Source organism: Hyperoodon ampullatus (assembly GCF_949752795.1).
Source record: "Hyperoodon ampullatus genome assembly, chromosome: 11".
Lineage (NCBI taxonomy): Eukaryota > Metazoa > Chordata > Mammalia > Artiodactyla > Ziphiidae > Hyperoodon > Hyperoodon ampullatus.
This window is the reverse complement of record NC_136924.1, coordinates 68,510,316-68,530,517: the sequence shown is the minus strand read 5'-3', so window position 1 is coordinate 68,530,517 and position 20,202 is coordinate 68,510,316. Positions and strand designations below refer to the sequence as shown.

At 40.7% G+C, this 20,202-nt stretch overlaps 1 protein-coding gene across 1 annotated transcript; it reads left to right on the top strand.

Annotated features, from left to right (window-relative positions):
- The first annotated feature begins 3,617 nt into the window (after nucleotides 1–3,617).
- LLPH (LLP homolog, long-term synaptic facilitation factor) lies at nucleotides 3,618–9,042 on the top strand. Its single transcript, XM_079714867.1, has 3 exons — nucleotides 3,618–3,700; nucleotides 5,542–5,761; nucleotides 8,679–9,042. Exons 2-3 carry the CDS (start codon nucleotides 5,557–5,559, stop codon nucleotides 8,855–8,857), a joined length of 384 nt encoding a protein of 127 aa, XP_079570993.1. The 5' UTR covers nucleotides 3,618–3,700; nucleotides 5,542–5,556; the 3' UTR covers nucleotides 8,858–9,042.
- Nucleotides 9,043–20,202: the final 11,160 nt, after the last annotated feature.

The window sequence follows — 20,202 nt, the reverse complement described above, 5'->3', positions numbered from 1 at the left end:
ACTTGTGATGGTATGAGGAGGTAGGCCTTTTGGGATGTGCTCATTAGGTCATGAGGGTGGAGTTTTCATGAATGGGATTAGTGCTTTTATAAAAGAGACCCCACAGAGATCCCTTATTTCTGCCACATGAGGTGACGGCGAAAAGACACAGTCTATGAACCAGGATGAGGGCCTTTAAACTAGACACCGAATATGCCTGCTAAACTTCCCAGCCTCTAGAACTGTGAGAAATAAATTTCTGTTGTTTATAAACCACCCAATCTCTAGTGTTTTGTTTTGGCTGCCCGAATAGACTGAGACAGACTTCATCATATGAATTTTCAGGGGATACAACTCAGCACATAACACTAAGCATTAAACTATTAAACTGAAATAAATTAGTAGTATATAGATTTAGTCTTTGGTGAGTTTCAGATGTAAATTTGACTCCATCACTATCAATTAATTTTTGAATACCCAGTTGCATAATGCTATACTCAGGTTTAACATAGTATCATAGGTAAGAGAATTTAAATTGGAATCCTTACTAGGCAACTTACTGGTGATGTGACCTTTGGCAAGTTTCTTATTCTTCCTTACTTACGTCTTTTACCTTATCTTTATAATGGGAATAATAACACCTACTTTATTGGCTGTTATAAGGATTAAATGAGATGGATATATTATATAAACTAAGTGCTTATTAATGTCAGCTGCTGTTATTAATTAATGTTATTGTTGGTCCAAAGGGAGAATGTACTGAATTGTGACTAGAGACCATAAATAAGTAAATGCAGATTTGACATGTAAAAAATATAAAACAATACCATTTTTCATCCAGTAAATTATTGTTTGGTTTGGGAAATGTAGTTTCTTTAATAAAAATCGTGTAGACATATAATTAATTATTTTTTTTTAATGACAGGTAAACTTTTAAAAATTTGTCTTTCTGATATGACAAATGTTGTAATTTCTAAGAGTGTAAAGAGATCACAAGACCAAGAAGTTTGACAACCACTGGTGTATTTATTATGTTTTGTAAATCGACCATAGTTACTGATACATTCTTCTGTTAATGAATTTTATATGGTTCCTCCTTTTTTACTGTCACAATCAGTACTGCCATGTGTACATCCCTGTGTGTGTCCCAGTGTGCATAGATATGAGAGTTTGCATAGGTAGGGAATATACCTAGGAGCAGAATTGCTGAATAAAAGGGCATATGCAACCTCAATTTTTTACAGCAAGTAAAGGTGAAAATACCTAGACTCCACAAATAATAAAAAAGGGGAATTAGCAGGGCTTGGACAGAGTGACAGGTAACTGTAAAACGTACCAAGTGCAGCCAGGGAGGTAGGAGGAAAATAGGGAAGAGCAGTATCTGAGAACTGTTTTTATTGAATATAATTTGGGTAAAGAAGTGCAGTGGGCCCTGTCTGCCTGCCTTCATTTCTTTTCTGCAGATCTCGCACCTGGCTTTTATCCACTTGATCCACTTCTGGGGATTAGTGGTGTCAACAGCCAGTTGTGGGCCTTTCTGGAGCAGCTGGGAAGTTAAGTTCTTGTTGCTTGTTCATCTTTAAAGCTTTGTTTTGAAGTCCCTGTCACCTAGTGCCTGGGCAGCTTGGAGTCACCATCTGAATCCCATTCGTCTTCCTAGTCCTTACTAAGTGATTATTCAGATCAGGAATTCCATGGGCGAGGCCTGACTGTAGAGGCCCCATTAGCTGGTCCCAGTAGTGTAGCATGGCTTTGAGATGGGAAACCATTCTGCTTCCTGTCAGGTATTCAGTGCGACCCACTGTGCCTCCTGTCCCACAGGCTCCTCCTAGCTCTGTGATGGGGCTGAAGCAATGTCCAGTTTGACCCTTAAGCTTTATCCCACCATCAGGGGTTAAAGTTTCCTGAAGACAGTAGTTTAGTTCCCGTCATCTCTGTATACCCAGCATAGTGCCTATCACAGAATGCATACTCAAGTGTATGAATGAGGGAATGAATTAAGGATATTTAAATATAGCAAGGCCATTTAACTATTCTGTTACAACTGCTTTTATATAAACTGGTGAGGAACATGTTCAAAAAGGTTTTTTTTCTCAATAATGCAATCTAGGATTCAGCCTTTTAAAGCATCAGTAATGCAGAATTATGCCATATATTTAACACTATGACATTTTCATAATAGATAAACTTTTTTCTCTTTTTTGGTGCCAAGTATCTATTCAAAAGTCTTGGCCTGGTATGTTAAGCAAGATGCAGTCAATTTGGACTATCTGAAAGTGAGCTTTCTCTGATTTAAAATGCAATGTGAACATGTATTTTTGGGAGAGGTGGCCAGATCTAACATATAGTTAACTTTAAAATAGAAATTCACTTGCTGTATAGGAACTTCTTAATCTCTAAAGAAAGCAGGTTTTTCAAGCAGGTTTTTTTTTTTAATATACTGCATGTTATGAGCTTTTTCCAGCCTCTTTTAAAAAACAAAAAACAAAAACAACTTGCTGTAGTCTGAGTTTAGTAATTTCCACATGATGCATGGTTTCTTTAAGGACACAAATTTAAAGAAAAAAGGGACCCATAAATTGTCTCAGAATGAACTCTTTTACTAGTAACCAGACAGGAGTTTACTAGGCCACGATTAAAGACAATTCATTTACTGGTTTTTGGTGTATGTTGTAAATCTCTAGAAAATACTGCTTACAAATAGTCCCGTGCATGCTTGAATTTATTATGTGAAAATGATGTGAGCGGCCATTTGTTGAGCTCTTATATCCCCTACCTAGGATTATTAGGTTGTATTAGCTTCGTTCTACAGATAAGGAAATCCAGGCTCTGAGATAGTACTCATATCACTCACAAGGAAGTGTTAGAACCATAAATACCACAGACCTGTTCGGTTGCAAAGCTAGTGATATTAGGAGCATATGTAAAATAATAACAAAAAGAACTGGTGTTTGTGATCAGCGTGACCGTCACCGAAGACGAGTGTCCTAGGCTAAGTAGTGTGTCTGGTATACATTAGTGATTAGCCGGTAAACACTGATTGAACTGAATTAGTTTGATCATTTTACCCTTTGAACTTGTCTTCGGGATGAGAAAGGGGTTTTTGTTTTTGGTAACAGCTTTGAGGTATAACGGACATACAATGAATTGCACATACTTAAAGGATACAATTTGACAAGTTTTGATATATGTGTACAACTGTGAGACCACCACCGGGGATAGGGAAATTTAAGGGCTGCAAATAAAGATCCTAATTCGGCTTCCAGAGGAACACGCGACGTGGTGAATATGTGCGAATGGGGAGGTCTGACGTGAATCTAGAGGTCGGCTCTGAGCTCCCTACCTGACGGCAGGGTCATTTGGCGGTTCTCCCTCCTTGGGTTAGTCTCGGGGCTACCCCGCTCACGCTCGGGACGCAGGCCTAGCTGGTGTCCGACCCTCGACCCGGCTTCTCCTCCGCATTTCCCTAATCCGACTTCAGAACCTATCTGGGAGGAACCCAGCTCCCAGGTCAGCTCTCGCACCCGAGGCAAGAAGCGCGTCAGCCCGGAACTCCAGAAGACCCCGCCTCTCGAGGCCGTCCGGGGCGTTTTGGCTCCCAGCGAGCAGCGCGCCGCCCGGGGGGCGGGGGCAGTAGAGCGGGTTGCCGGGAAGGCGGAAGTGCGGGGGCTTTCGGTCGGCGTGAGCAGCGTGCAGTGTCTGAGTTCCTGCGTCTTCTCAGGTGAGTTCTTTTTACCAACCGGCCCCAGTGGGGCGTGGGACTTGGGACTCGATTCCGGCGCCCGTGGAATGACTCTCAAGCCTCGTCCCTCTCTGGCAAGCTTGAGCCCGGGCCAGAGACGCAGGCCTCCTCTAGGACGAGGGTCTCCCGTGGTCTTGGCAGTCCTGGTGGGGCTTCTCGGTGCTTTGTGGGAAGTGGAGTCCTCCTCAGTGGTTCAGCCCCGCTCAGGGCTGTGTACCGCAGCCCTTCTCTCCCAGCCCCTCGCAGGGCTTGCGTTGTTGTACACACGGGACAGAGTGAGTCTGTGATTGCTGCCGTCCAGAAATTTTACTCCACCAGTCGTCCGTTTAACAAATGTTACTTAAACTTTACTGTGTGCACAGTGCTACGCGCTGGGGGATCCAGTAGCGAACAAGACCTATTTATCCCTTGCCTCCGTGGAGCCCACAGGCCACCGGGAATGACAGAAAGTAAACTTAAGAATTTTAGATTGTAACACGTATTAAACAGGAAAGAAAAAAATGAGGTGGTAGAGAATAAAAGGTGAGCTTACAGGAGTCAGAAAAGCTGTCTCTGAGGTACTGAAGTGAAGGATCAGTTCCCAGGCAAAAGGGACGGCAAATGTAAAGATACTGAAGTCAACGTCATTTGGACATTTTTCTTTTTTTCCCCAAAATAATGTCTTAGTGATTAACTGCCTATTGATGTGTAGTTAACACAACAAATTGCACATATTTAAAGTGTGTAAGATATATCCATGTATACTCACAAACATAAATCTGTCAGCACAGTCAAGATGATGTTATAAGTCATTCCCACGAGCTTCCCTCTAAACTCTTTATAATCCCTATAATCCCTTCCCAGCCCTCATCACATCCCCACACTGTCCCTCGGTTGTCATTGATTGAACTTTGTTTCTTTTTTTTTTTTTTTGGTGGTACGCGGGCCTCTCACTGTTGTGGCCTCTCCCGTTGCGGAGCACAGGCTCCGGACGCGCAGGCTCAGCGGCCATGGCTCACGGGCCCAGCCGCTCCACGGCATGTGGGATCTTCCCAGACCGGGGCACGAACCTGTGTCCCCTGCATCGGCAGGCGGACTCTCAACCACTGCGCCACCAGGGAAGCCCTGACTGGACTTTCTTCAGATGTAATTGGTGCTTGAGGATGGGGTGGAGCATGAGATAAGAGTTAAAGGAGTCAGGGGCCAGGTCACAAATACCCTTGTAGATCTTGAATATATGAGTTGGAAAATCATTAATTCCAAGAAAGACAGTGTCTGCTCTTTAAGTTTTTAAAAGCTCACGTTGACCACCTTCTGGGGGATGGGCTGGGACTGGGGGGTTGAGGGAAAGCAAGAGTAGAAATAGACAAGTTTAAAATAGCTAGATTGATTTGAGGGGGTGGATAATGAGGAAAATTGGGGTGGGTGGAGTCGCCTGTAGTTTTGGGGGAAATCAGGATTCAGTTAAAAGATTTATAAAATATTTTGTGATTTTTAAGTTATTGCATAAATGTAAGGTGATGGCACTCTGCATTTTGGGGGAAATTAAATTTCTGCATCTTGTATGGAAACTACCGGAGCTTTCAGAATTGGTTTGACTCACAGTGTGCCAGTGGCCACGGGGAGTTTGGTTTGGTGTTCTTAATTGTTATTTAGTGGCTGTATATGCCACGTTGATCCTCACATAATTTGCACATTATGCCATCATAAATCATGAACAGAGTGAAGAGTTTACTTTCCAGTTGTTCATGTTCTGCAGAGATGCCTTTTGACCTGGTTTTCCAAAGATTTGTTTTTTTGTTTGATAGTAAATATTTGCTTTTGAAAATGTAATTTTTTAGCTTTCCAGCTAAAATATGGCTAAAAGTTTACGGAGTAAGTGGAAAAGGAAGATGCGTGCTGAAAAGAGAAAAAAGAATGCCCCAAAGGAGCTCAGCAGACTTAAAAGTATTCTTAAAGTAGATGGTGATGTTTTAATGAAAGACATTCAAGAGATAGCAACTGTGGTGGAACCCAACCATTGTCAAGAGAAAACGCAATGTGTGGTGAAAGATGAAACAGGTGAGTTTATGTGTTTCATTAAAAAAAAAATTATATCAACTTCCTTTTGTGACTCTTTTCCCCTTTTTCACTGTCTTGAATTCTTTCTCACACTTGCTTCCCTACAAACGTCCTGCCATGCCCACATAATTCTTTGGAGGTGCTCCTAGAGATTCTATGCTAAGCTATTTTGAAGCCACCTCATGTGAGTAGGTATGTTTTGGATTGTTCAGAGTGAGCCTTTTGTGCTTATACAATAGCCTAAGTGTCTCAGAAATAGACAGTACTACAGGAGTAGACAAACCTAGACACACTCTCGTTGGAAGGGTACACAGGAGTCAAGAACTAGGCAGGATAGAAGGAGGTCTTTCTTCATTTTACCCTTTGCAAGATCTAGGTTCCATTCTGAGAGTCCTCTGCCCTTATATTATTATCCTAAAGATTAGTTTCCCTGTATTTGATTTTGACAGAGTCTAGGTATGTCTGTTTTAATATAGTCTAAAGTTGGAAGCTGTATATAATGTGTATAATAGTCATTATCCTCAATCCCTCTTTCCTTTATCCCCCACCTGTAAACCATTAGCACCTCTTCTTGACTATCTCCAAAATACATTAGGAATCTATCCATTTTTCTCCTACTTTCATGCTTTCACTTTAATGACAGTTACCTTTCCTGAACCACAGTAGTAGCCATTTTACCTCTCTCTTCAGCTTTTGCTCATTTCTGATTCATTTTTGACATATCACCCAGTATGATCTTTTTAGGATATAAATCAATTATGTCATTCCCATGCTTAAATCACCTCATTATATTTCCGTGTGCTTACCACAGCCTGCCTGGTCCTACTTAATCTCGTTCCAGTACTTATCTTTAAAAAGGCTGTAACCACAAGCTGAAGTTTGCTTTGTCATTCTCCCCTCAACAGAACATTGAGAACTCCATGAAAGCAAGGAGCTTATTTGGAACACTGTATGCCCAGAACCTAGAACAGCACCTGAAATAATCATTCAGTGACCAGTTATTGAAGGGCTAATGTATATCAGGCACTATTCTAGGAACTGAGGCAACAATGATGAATAACAGAAATGGCCTCCATCCTAGTGGGATTTACATCACATTGGAGGAGACAGAAAGTAAACCAGATAAATGAACTAATATAATATAATGTCAGGTAGCAGAGTCCACAGAAAACCTGTATACCCTGGTAAGTTCCCAGAGAGGGACATTATGGACATGTCCTTCACAATAGATGAGGTTGGTGATAGATGGACCACAGCATGACTGTGCTGAGCTTCCTGCTAAGTCTTCTGTTAGAAGAGCTGGATACCTGAGTGTGACCTGGATAAAAAAGTGTGGCAGCCCCAGGATATCCAGGTCTGTTCTGTCATGAAGCTTGCTGCTTATTGCTGTTCCTCTTCCAAGTACTCTTCATTGGAAGTGGCCAGTCATTCCTAATAGTTTTTCTTCTAAGCCCTGTCCATTAGAAGCGTGGGTGCACTTTTTATTGACACAACAATTTTATTTAGCTCAAGAAAGCACCTAATCCGAGGAGTGTTCTCATAACTCGCATGTTTTCAGAACCATAAACTTACCCCTAATGCGATAATTCAAACCCATATCTCCTAAATGTTTCCTATTTAACTTTCCCTGTTGCAAAGGACAATCATAACAATGTTCTCTTTTTTTTTAAATTTATTTATTGAAGTGTAGTTGAATTACAGTGTTGTATTAATTACTGCTGTGCAGCAGAGTGACTCAGTTATACATATATATATACATTCTTTTTCATATTCTTTTCCATTATTGTTTATCACAGGATACTGAATATAGTTCCCTGTGCTGTACAGTAGGACCTTGTTGTTTATCCATTCTATATATACCAGTTTGCATCTGCTAACCCAAACTGACTCCTACTCTCTCCCACTCCCCTCCTCCTTGGCAACCACCAGTCTTTGTCCCTGATTCTGTTTCTGTTTCATAGATAGGTTCATTTGTGTCATATTTTAGATTCCACATATAAGTGATATCATATGGTATCTGTCTTTCTCTTTCTGACGTACTTCACTTAATATGATAATCTGTAGTTGCATCCGTGTTGCCACAAATGGCATTATTTGGTTCTTTTTTTCTTTTTTATGGCTGAGTAGTATTCTATATATGTGCCACATCTTCTTTATCCATTCATCTGTCGATGGACATTTACGTTGTTTCCATGTCTTGGCTATTGTGAATAGTGCTGCTACAAACATAGTGGTGCATGTATCTTTTTGAGTTACAGTTTTGTCTGGATATATGCCCAGGAGTGGGATTGCTGGATCAAATGGTAATTCTATTTTTAGTTTTCTGAGGAACCTCCATACTGTTTTCCACAGTGGCCGCACCAACTTACATTCCCACCAGCAGTGTAGGAGGGTTCCCTTTTCTCTATACCCTCTCCAGCATTTGTTATTTGTAGACTTTTTAATGATGGCCATTCTGACTGGTGTGAGGTGATACCTCATTGTAGTTTTGATTTGCATTTCTCTAATAATTAGCGATGTTGAGCATCTTTGCATGTGCCTATTGGCCATCTGTATTTCTTCTTTGGAGAAATGTCTCTTTAGGTCTTCTGCCCATTTTTTGATTGGGTTGCATAACAACATTCTTTAGAAAGTTTCTTAGTGACTAAATAGATGATGTCTCTAGTTCCTCACAGATACTTTTTATGTCTTTCATGGTTGTGGGAACACATGGCATCATGTGTATGATCCTACTGAATGTGCTGTAAGGAGTTTTTTCAGTGTTAGTCAAAGATCATAGCACAAGCAAAGGAATTTTTTTTTTTTTTGCTTTTGTAGTTTCATGCCACTTTTAAGTTCAGTGTCCTCATTGCATTTATGTGCTTTTTCATGGGGTTGCATTCGTGAGTATTAATAGTTTTTCCATTTTTTAATTCAGATGACATGAAAATGGAGACTGATATTAAGAGAAACAAAAAGACTCTTCTAGACCAGCATGGGCAGTACCCCATATGGATGAACCAGAGGCAAAGAAAAAGGCTGAAAGCAAAGCGAGAGAAAAAGAAAGGAAAAAGCAAAGCAAAAGCCATCAAGGCAGCAAAGGGTTTGACCTGGTAGACCCTTAAAAACTTGAAAAATGCCGCATGGGACAGGTCTTTGATTAGAATGTATACATTGATTTCAGCTTCCACCAAATGGAAACTTTGTTTCCATTTTTTAACTTGGCCTTTTTCTTCAATTCAAGCCCAATGTAACTCCTCAAATTTGTCTTGGTAACTTGAATAAAATATTTTCTTTGATGAATGAAAGCTACACTGATATTTTAATTGAATGCTATCCAATATGCAGGGATTATCAGACATCAGAATTCTCTCGAGTATTAATGTGGTTGTAATCATTCAGTCTTAGGAAAGATGAAACATAATATACTGACAAATTTGAGCTAACTCAGATTTAAAGTAAATTATATATCGTGAAAATATGTTAGTGGATCGTATAAGCAGTACTTGTTTGGAGTTTTGATTTTGTATAATTCAGAATAAAAGATACTCTGTCTAGATCTTGAAGATCTGTTCTCTCATATATCCTTAAGGTTTCCTAGTAGTAGAGAAGACCAGATTCTTCAGTTAAATTTTTTAAAAATTTAAAATTTTTAGGTGGAGTATTGACATGTGAAAATTATTATGCTCCATCTTTTTAGGAGATTATAACATCCTAGGAACTAGTTTAATGTACTTCAATTTTTATATTATTCTCAGAGTATGATTCTCAGAATTAGCTTTTCTGGATGTGTGGTGAAAAAAATATATTACATGGTCATTAAGTTTGGGAAATGCTACATACTTGAAGATTCGAAAACAATATTAGCTTAATACAGGCATATCTCAGAGATACTGCACATTCAGTTCCAGGCCACTGCAATAAAGTGGACCACATGAGTTTCTGGTTTCCTAGTGCATATAAAAATTACGTTTACACTATACTGTAGTCTGTTTTACAATAGCATTACATGTAAAAAAACGACATACATACCTTAATTAAAAAATAATGCTGTTGGAAAAATGGCGCTGATAGACTTATTTGACAGAATGTTGCCACAAACCTTCAATTTGTAAAAAAAAAAAAAAAATGCAGTATGTGCAAAGTGCAATAAAATGAAGTATGCCTATATAGTCATATAGAGATCTAGCAGACTTTTCCAGGTGCTAGGGACCCAGGGAACAAGACGAGGTGTCTGCCCTCATGGGTATGTACTCAGAAGAGGCTGTTAGAGAAAACCAAGTTAAAAATGAGACCTAGTGGAATAAGGTCACAGGCATCAGGTCACAAATTTTGTACTGTGCACACAGCTACGCTGGGACACAGTATAGAGATAAATAGGACAGGACCCAAATCTTTTAGGAGATTTGAAGCTGAAATTTAATGCTAGTAAAATCTTAGGATTATTTTATATAATAGGCTTTTGTTAATCTATTCAGTGGTTAGTTCACCAAAAAGTGGATTATTTTTAAATTTATTTATTTTTTGTTTATTTATTTTTGGCTGCGTTGGGTCTTCATTGTGGCACGTGGGCTTTCTCTAGTTGCGGTGCACGGGCTTCTCATTGCGGCGGCCTCTGCTGCTGCAGAGCACGGGCTCCAGGCACGCAGGCTCAGCAGTTGTGGCTCAAGGACTCTAGAGCGCAGGCTCAGCGGCCATGGCTCACGGGCTTATTTGCTCCGCAGCATGTGGGATCTTCCCGGACCAGGGCTCGAACCTGTGTCCCCTGCATTGGCAGGCGGATTCTCAACCACTGCGCCACCAGGGAAGCCCCAGTGGATTATTTTTAAATACTTAAGGAAGCTAACAGAAGATGTGAGTTGGAAAGTTCAAAAAAGTTCATAACCTTTTTTTGCCTTTTGGTATAATTTTGAACAGAGTTTGTGAGGAAAAGGCAAATACATAAATGTTTATTCATGAAATAAAAATTTGCTAACATTATCTAATTAAGTCATGATAATATCAGCCTAAATATACCAGCTGTTTCCTTTTTTTTTCCCCCATCATAGGAATTGTCTACATCAGTGATGTTACACACTTAGTGCTTATTTAAAATTTGGCAGCATTGTTACGTATGTTGTTTCTGGATTTTTGAGGTCAGAAGCCAGTACCAGGGATATCATGTTTTCTGAGGCTGATAACCTCCAATTTGACTCCAACGGTAGATAGTAGCTTTGAGCTTTCATCCAGGGCCTTTCAGTGATGTTAGGCTGGTCACTTAACGGTTGTCTAGTCATGAAGTTTGTATAGTCAGGATTTAACTTAAAAGTTAACAAAATCAAAATATCACTATCAACGTATTTGAGAAACATGTTCTCAAGTGTCGAATGTCCTCTGGCAAGTTGGCTGTGAAAGAGAAATTGTCTTGCATAGCTTGTGATGGGGACCTCTACGGTCACTGAGTTCCTGAACTGTGTGGCCAGCAGGATTCTTCCTACCTCCAAATTTTAGCGGGAAATTTAGACTAGCATTCCAGAATGAGTGCAACGTACGATCACTTCTTTGTTGCTTTTTTCCTGGAGGTTATACATTGAGAAGTATAGCATAGTCCTTTAATCTCTTAAATGATTAGCTTCATAAAATTTGTCATCTCTTTATTTGACTGATGTTTTCCAGAGAATTCTGTAAAACCACCAGATGGAGCTCAAGCTAAGCACCAAATCATTTTTTGGAATTATGTTGAGTGAGCTGAATCACATTAGGGATTGAATGTGACATTTTATTTTTGTTTTTTAAGAAATTAAATTTAAAATTAAAATATCTAAGGATAATCAAAACTGCTTTCATTTATTGGTTGCTTTGCATATCAGGCTTTGTTCTAAATTATTTAATCCTAAACTCTTCAATCGAAGTATTAACTCATTTAATCCTCCCAGCAATCCTTTGAGTTTGGTATTGATATTATCTCTCTATACACCAGGGGAAACTGAGGCTCACAGGCCATATAGCTGGGATTCAAAGTCAGACAGTCAAGCTCCAGAGGCTATGCTCTTGCAGTGCCATTCTGCCTCTCAAGGGTGTGCAAACTCTTGCTAAGTACAAAAGGTAGTTTTAGGGTAGAATACTTATTTTTGGTTCAATCTGTTTGGGGGGCTCAGGATCAGATGAAGAGCTGGTTTCAGTAGAGAAGTGATTTATTGACCCCTTCTCAAATCTCTAAGCCTAAACCAGACTGGAGTTCCTTTGGTAGCATGCCCTTAGAATGAGCTGATCCCATCCTAAAGGTATAGCCCACATTCAGTGGTACCCAGGCTACTAATCAGAGAAGGAATGTGAACTGCCATTGACACTCTAAAGTAGAATCTAGTGGTTTTGACTACATGTTTTTTTCTAATGTCACATTTTAGATACATTTTCCCCCTACTAGTTCACATGCTGCGTAGAGTAAATATGCAGCAGAATATATTTGCTTATAAGGAAATCTGAATATTTTCAAAATTTGGATCAATATATCTGGGATATGATTTTTAGGAGTTGGAGAAAAAAAGTAACTGGCTATAAATGACTTGATTTAAATATCTGAAATGGACTGGTGTTGATGGTGAGGGTAGTGGTGTGTAGGAGTAGTGAAGTGCTAGCCACAAAATAGAATAAATAGGAAAAATCTAAAGAGACCTCAGGGAATTCCCAAATTTATAAATACTGCAATTGAGATGCAGATGGTGGGCTGTTGACTAAGCTTACTAGCTAAGCAACTAACTTCTGACGCCACCTGGCAGAGTGATTCACATTTATGCTATAGTCAAAAAATACAAAGCTTTTCCCCTGTATTTGCCAGAATGTAAAAACACCATTGCAGCAGGCACATGCCAGTTTAACAAGGAAATGTTGAGGGGGAATAGGGAACTGTTAAATACTCATGCCAGGTTAAGGCCACTCTGTTGTTCCCAGGGCCCCATCAGGCAGCAGGAGGGCCAGGGCAAGGTTTGTCCCTGCTTACACAAGCCCTTAAACTTTACACAGTTGAATGCCAAGAGTCTTTCGCACCTATTTTAGAATAGGAGAAGAATAGGATGCAATGTCAAATAGGACTCATTTGCTAGAATACTAGTAATAACAGCCAACATTTAGAGAATGCATACTGTGTTAAATGCTTTACCTGTATTATTTCATTTAATCCCTAAAACAATACTGTGGGGTCAGTACTCTTATTATCTCTATTTGCAGAGGAGGAAACAGCTTTGAAGAGGTAAGTAAAGTTGCCTAAAGCTATGCAATTATTAAGTAGTGGGCAAGGCTGTCCCAGAGTGTAGAATGAATGTCTCTGATGGGAAGCTTCAGAGACAGGTTTTGATTGAATCTAAGGAAGAACCTTCTAACTAAGATGTTTGTTGGGAGGTGGAACAAGCAGCTTGGGAGGACTATCCTGTCAAGCTAAGACTGGCCAGCCACTTGTTTGGAATGTGGCAGAATGGACTCAAATATTGTACTTGGAATTTCAGTAGAAAGCTGGTGAAGTACTTTCCAGCTTAGAAGAGCCTTGCAGGAAGTTGTCACTTTGAAATGTATTGTGCTTATTTTGCCCTTAGATAGTTTTTTGGCACCCCGTGATTGCAGACTTAAGTATCTTTTTGGTGGAAGTAACAAAATCTGAAATCTTAAATTTGTTAATGTCGTTAAGTCTGGTATTCATTCCACTAAGTTCCACTTTAAAGTATGGAAAAACGTTATGAACATCTGCTTTAAACAATGAATGGGGTGAAGTCCTTTGCATTTTAATTTAAAAACGGCATAGTTTTATAATACATTAAGTTTATAATATGCAGAGTGTGTTTAATTTCCTAAAGCGATGACTTGTCTTGGCATTATGCTGTCTTACGAAACACTTTCTCATTCTCACATTGTCTTTATAGTTTTCAATATCAGCAAAGCCTTTAAATAGTCTTAGTTGGGTGTTGTGTATCACTGTACAGTAACTGCTAGTACATATGGTATTTCTGATCCGTGTAATAAAGTACATTTGTCATGTATCTTGTGATCTACATACCTTTCAGCTGTTACTTCATAAATCTGTTCCATCAGAGAACTGCTTTGTACAGCAGTGGTTCAAGCTGCTTCTAATAAACTAATATTTTGCGTCTTTTATATGTAATCAACGGGGAGTATTATAGACTTGTGCCTCTGTGGAGAAACATTCCACTAAACTTCTTTTCTCTTGACAATAATGGGGGAAAAAAATAGCTTTGGAAGATCACAGATGTTCAAGAACATATGTTGTTTGCTCCTAAAAGTCAACTGAAGATCTTTTGTATTGCTCCAGGTTTTTTGTTTGTTTGTTTGTTTTTATTTATTTCTTTAATGCTTTAGAGAAGAAACAGTTTGAGATATGTGATGGGGGCACAGGGAGATAGGATTACAAATTTCAGTGGAGACCCACATTGGGTGCTGTTTTTCAAAATTCTAAAAAGCTGCATCTTGCTCACACAAAGGGGTGATATTCTGAGCAGAGTGGTAGGCAGTTGGCCAAAGACTGGTCATTCCTACATGCTTTCCTACTCAGATGTAAGCATTCTGCTCTAGGTTTAGTCTTTGTTCTGTCCCAAACTTCAAACTAATATTGTCTTCACAAAAGCATAAGTATTTACTAATGCAGGCAGTCCCTTGAGTAATTGGATAGGGGCTATTGTCTTTCTCCAGCTGTAGAAATTTGCTCAGTGGGTAAGCTCTCCACAGACTAGGCAATGGGTTATTGATACTGTATAGTAAAATATTCATGGAAAATGCTTAAGGAAGCTGTATGCCATGGGTGAAATTGGTATGGTTGTCCTTTATAAGCCTGTGAATCTTTAAGAAGAGTTGCCATAAAGAGAATGGGAATCGGCTGTTCCAAATCTCCACTGACGAAATGGGTTTTAACTGTAGCAGAAGGGATTTGAGTTAAATGTAAAGAAGAACTTCCTGAATGTGAGTGTTATTTGAAGCCAGGTATGGGTTGAGAAGAGGCTGTTGAATTGTCTCTCTGGAAGAGAGGGAGCGCTAGAGAAAGAAATGGAAGGGAGCGGAGAGTGGGAGACCCCCACTTGAGATGATTTAAATGTAATTCTGCCCAATGGTTATGAGTCCTTTATTCTCTTTTCTCACACTCACATCTCAGGTTTTGAGGTTTAAAAGGTCAGACCTGAAGAGTATACTTTAGTCATCAGAACTAAAGTGCCAGAGGACCTCTAGGTCTGGAGGTTCTTTTGGTGTAATTCTTAATTGAAAGGAAATGCTAAGTTGTGACCAGTGGATGAGAAAATTGACTCAGGGTTGATTTTCCACCCTTGTCATTAAAGACCAGTGTACACACTGAGCTCACAGTGCCAGAGAGGAATTTGACATTGAGCAGTTTCTGGAAAGGCAAGTGGTTGGTAGGCTGTGACCACTTAGGCTTGGGATGGGTTAGAGGGCTGGGGGAAGGGTACAGCTGCCACGTTGCTGCTTGGGCATGTGCCTACTAAATATTTTTTCCAGGAATACTCCAGCAGGACCAGAGGGTTGCAGATCAAACTTGGCACTTCAATTCCAGAGAGCAGAGACTGAGAGGACAGGGTAAGTTTACCCTTTCCTTTTTTTTTTTTTTTCCCTGGCTGTCACCACCCTGTCCTGTCCCCATTTGGTACTCTTTTGCACCTCCCTCTTCTTTGCTTTCCTTCAGTCTGTTTTTCTTGAATATAACTGAAAGAAAAAAAAATTTTTTTAAATAAAAACTTAAAGCTGCGAGTCAAACATTCTTTATTTACTTCTTAGGGAAAACAAAAATCCCACCAAGTTTAGTTGTAAGTGCTTTTGTTTATAACTGACCCCTGGCATTTTTCTTTGTGGTCCAGTGACAATAGCTCAAATAGATTTCCCACTTCTGTGCTGTTTTTCCTCATCAGTTTGTCTTTCTCTCTTCCTCTGCATTTTCCTCTTTTTTTGTTGTTTTTTTTTACTTTTTACTTATTTTATTTATTTATTTTTGGCTGCATTGGGTCTTCATTGCTGCACGCAGGCTTTCTCTAGTTGCTGTGAGCGGGAGCTACTCTTCGTTGCGGTGCACGGGCTTCTCACTGCGGTGGCTTCTCTAGTTGCAGAGCACGGGCTCTAGAGCTCAGGCTCAGTAGTTGTGGCGCATGGGCTTAGTTGCTCCGCGGCATGTGGGATCTTCCTGGACCAGGGCTCGAACCTGTGTCCCCTGCATTGGCAGGTGGATTCTTTTTTTTTTTTTTTTTTCTGGTACACGGGCCTCTCACTGTTGTGGCCTCTCCCGTTGCGGAGCACAGGCTCCGGACGCGCATGCTCAGTGGCCATGGCTCACAGGACCAGCCGCTCCACGGCATGTGGGATCTTCCCGGACCGGGGCACGAACCCGTGTCCCCTGCATCGGCAGGCGGACCCTCAACCACTGTGCCACCAGGGAAGCCCTGGCAGGTGGATTCTTAACCACTGTGCCACCGAGGAAGTCCCTCTTGTTGTTCTTAATAGTTTTACCACCTATGCATGAATTCCCTAAATACCATACCTTTGTTTTGTCTATTTTTATTTTTTTTATTATTAAAAAATTGTTTTTAATTTATTTTTGGCTGCATTGGGTCTTTGTTGCTGCTCATGGGCTTCCTCTAGTTGCGGCGAGCGGGGGCTACTCTTCGTTGCAGTGCGTGGGCTTCTCATTGCGGTGGCTTCTCTTGTTGCGGAGCACAGGCTCTAGGCCCGTGGGCTTCAGCAGTTGTGGTTTGCAGGCTCTAGAGTGCAGGCTCAGTAGCTGTGGCGCATGGGCTTAGTTGCTCCGAGGCATGTGGGATCTTCCCAGACCAGGGATGGAACCTGTGACCCATGCATTGGCAGGCAGATTCTTAACCACTTCACCACCAGGGAAGTCCTGCATTTTCCTCTTTTAAAATAAATTTCCTGCACTGGCCTCTTTTTCTGTGTGGATATTACTTCAATTTCCTCCTTAGGCTCAAATCACTACCCTTCTTGCATTCTCTCTCTCCCCTCTCATCTCAGTTTTTCCACTTACTATGTTTTTCTTCCTCTTCCTTTTCACCCTCATCTTCTAACTGGATGCATAAATAGAAGATATGCTTTATAACAGGGGCAGGCCAATTGGCTGGTCATCTGTTTTTGCAAATAAAGTTTTATTGGAACATAGCCAGCCCCACTCATTCATGTATTTTCTATGACTGTTTTTGTGCAACAGAGGCAGAGTTGAATACTTATGAATGAGACCCTCCTCTGGCCTGAAAATCCCAAAATATTTACTTTCTGGCCTGTTAAGAAAAAGTTTCCTGAATCCTGCTTTAAAATATTTTCTGTATTTATTAATGAAGGCTTTTTGTTCTTTATCTGGAAATTCAGGTGAGTTGGATCTGTTTTATGTCTCCCTACTTAGTGAAATTGAGCTGCATTTTATATTTGCAAATTTCTCGCAAATTTCTCGCTTAAAGGCAGTGGTATCCAAAAGAACAAAGACAAGCTTACCATCCTGACTATCAAAGCTAAGTGCGTAATGGTGGTCGTTTGTGGTGAGTGTGTGTCTGTGTGTTTAGATGTCTTCCCCACCTTCCACCTCCAACTGGGCTCTTTTTAGTCTTTGGGGGGAAAAAAGATAATTCCATTGTAAAGCTCTTCAAAAATCTCACAGCCAACTTTTCCTTTAAGTCTGAACCATTTTTGGAAATGTTAAATGCTGGAGAAAGGACTCTTAATTTAATATGGCACCTAGCATACTGACACATAAAAGCATTTCAATGTAGTTTTATTTGGTGGGTGGTCTATCTGAAGATGTTTCACACAAATACCCTTACAGATTGGTTTCATTAACATGAAATCAATATGAACTAAAATAGTCATAAGACTTAAGGCTGAAAAATGTTTTAGAGATGACCTATTTTAACCCTGTGCTTTTCAGCAGATGAGGAAACCGTTGAGGTCCCAACTTTGCCGAGATATTAGGAGTTCATGACCCAGTTCAGAGCCCAGGTCTCTTTACTCTCAGACCAATCTTTTTCTAAACCATAAGGCGGTGACAACTGGCCACACAAATGTAACATTCTGACTAATGTCAAGATTAATTCTATTCTTTTCCTCTCTATAAAAAGAGGGGCTGGGGCTTCCCTGGTGGTGCAGTGGTTGAGAGTCCGCCTGCTGATGCAGGGGACACGGGGTCGTGCCCGGGTCTGGGAAGATCCCACATGCCGCGGAGCGGCTGGGCCCGTGAGCCATGGCCGCTGAGCCTGCGCATCCGGAGCCACAACAGTGAGAGGCCCGCGTACCGCAAAAAAAAAAAAAAAAAGAGGGGCTGCTAAATGAAATGATGGTATGTGATTAGTCTTTTCTGCAGCTCTATTCCTGCTGTGGTTAATAACCAAACCTTTCCCGTTGGTGGCTGTGCCTCTTTACCTCACAGGCAGTATAACATCTTTTAGTTAAAAGGAAACAACACAGTAACAAACTTCTCCTCTTGCCCTGTGCCCCCATAAAAGGCTAGATTTTTGTTTGTTTGTTTCTACTCTCTTCTAATTCACCCTGTGTAGTTATCGATTTCTTTTTATATTTTATTATTTTTCTCATAAAAGTAATACGTGTATGTTGTAGAAAATTAGAAAACCCAGGAAACTCTAAATGAAATACAATCATTCATAATCCAGCCACCCAGAGTATATTGTATATGTGTCTATATTTTCATAACTGTCTCAACACTGTACAGTTTTATGTTCTGTTTTCTTAACTTTACATCGTGAGGATTTTCCCCATGCCACTGAAAATCTTTTCAAACATTCCCTCATATTCTGTCTCGTGGGTAAACTACATTTTCTTGTTTGCCTGTGTTTGGACATTTAAATTTTTTACAAAATATTTTTTTGTGTGTGATTAAAATACTTCCCTGTAATATTAATGGCCTTACTAATCCTTATCTGATATATTCTTGTAGAAGAGTTTTAGAAGAGAATGAACTTTTCTTTAAAAGACTCCTGGGCTTCCCTGGTGGCGCAGTGGTTGAGAGTCCGCCTGCCGATGCAGGAGACACGGGTTCGTGCCCCGGTCCGGGAAGATCCCACATGCCACGGAGCGGCTGGGCCCGTGAGCCATGGCCGCTGAGCCTGCGCGTCCGGAGCCTGTGCTCCACAACGGGAAAGGCCACAACAGTGAGAGGCCCGCGTACCGCAAAAAAAAAAAAAAAAATTCTTCCCGGAGCATGTGACTGCCTGTCTGGGGCACGCTGGAGGGGCTGTAAATTAAGCTTTTAAAACATTCCTTTCAATATGTCACTCTCCAGCTAGGAAACTTCCCATGGCTGCAAGGTCAGATCTAAGCTTCTTAGTGTGTATGCTCTTCCATTTCTTCACTTCCAGCTAATTTCTCAACCACTGCAATCTGGCATCTGCCCCCATCTGTCTGCCTGGAGGCATCAAGGAAATAGCCCTAGACTAGACTAAGTGTCAGGAAACTAGGGTTCAAGTCCCAGCCCTGCCACTTTGTAGTATGTGACCTTGGGCAAGTAACTTAATTTCTTTAAGCCTGTTTCCTCAGGCTTTAAAATGGAAATAAAAAAACAGACCTTGATTTTTGGGGCTCCCGTGAGACAATAGAGGTAAGAAATATTTTTAATCTGTGAACACTGTAAACATTAGGGGGTGTATTGTTATTGAGACTGCTCTTGGGATAGTGTGGTATCCACCAAATATTTCTGATCCTCTTAGGCTTGTGGTGGAATTTTACTTCCCCAGCCCTTGCATTGGAATGTGGCCACATGACTGACTTCCGCCAATGAGATATGAGTGGAAGTGACACGTGCATTTGCATGCAAAATCTTTTACGAGCTAGGCCTTAGTCAGCTACTCTCCCATTCTCTCTCGTGTGCAAAGGGCAATGCTGCAGGTGGTTGCTGCCCAGGTCCTGAAGGAAGCACATCAGTGTGGAGAGGAATTCCCAGCTACCCAGTGATGGGCATGTATCTTGAGCAAGACTTTGTTTTGTAAAGCCTAAGGTTTGGGGTGGTTTGTTACTGCACTCTCACCTAGTGGTACAAGCCTACTCTTGGTGTGTCTTTCTGTGTAGTCCTTGGTATTACTGAAATTTTTGAAACCCTCTTTTCCTTTGACTTGGTGCCACTCACACTCTTGGTATTTTCCTCCATCTCTAACAAATCCTCAGTCTCCATTGTATTCTGTTCCTTTTCCACTCAAATATGCACATAAGATGAGTTTCTGACTTCCTCTCCTTTCGTTATATGCTTACCTTCATCAACTTAGTTTACTCTGACAGCTTTAAATATTTTGTCTTTCTTAGCCCTGTATGTTTGAAAAAGGTTTCCAGTTTGAGGATTACTGGTCTACCCTTTTTCTTATGGCTTGAGGGCAGGGACCCTAAACTGGAATCAGATGGCCAGCTGGCTCTTCCACTTGTCTACCTGCCAGAGACCTAACTTCTCTATGCCTCTGTTTCTGCATCTGTAACAT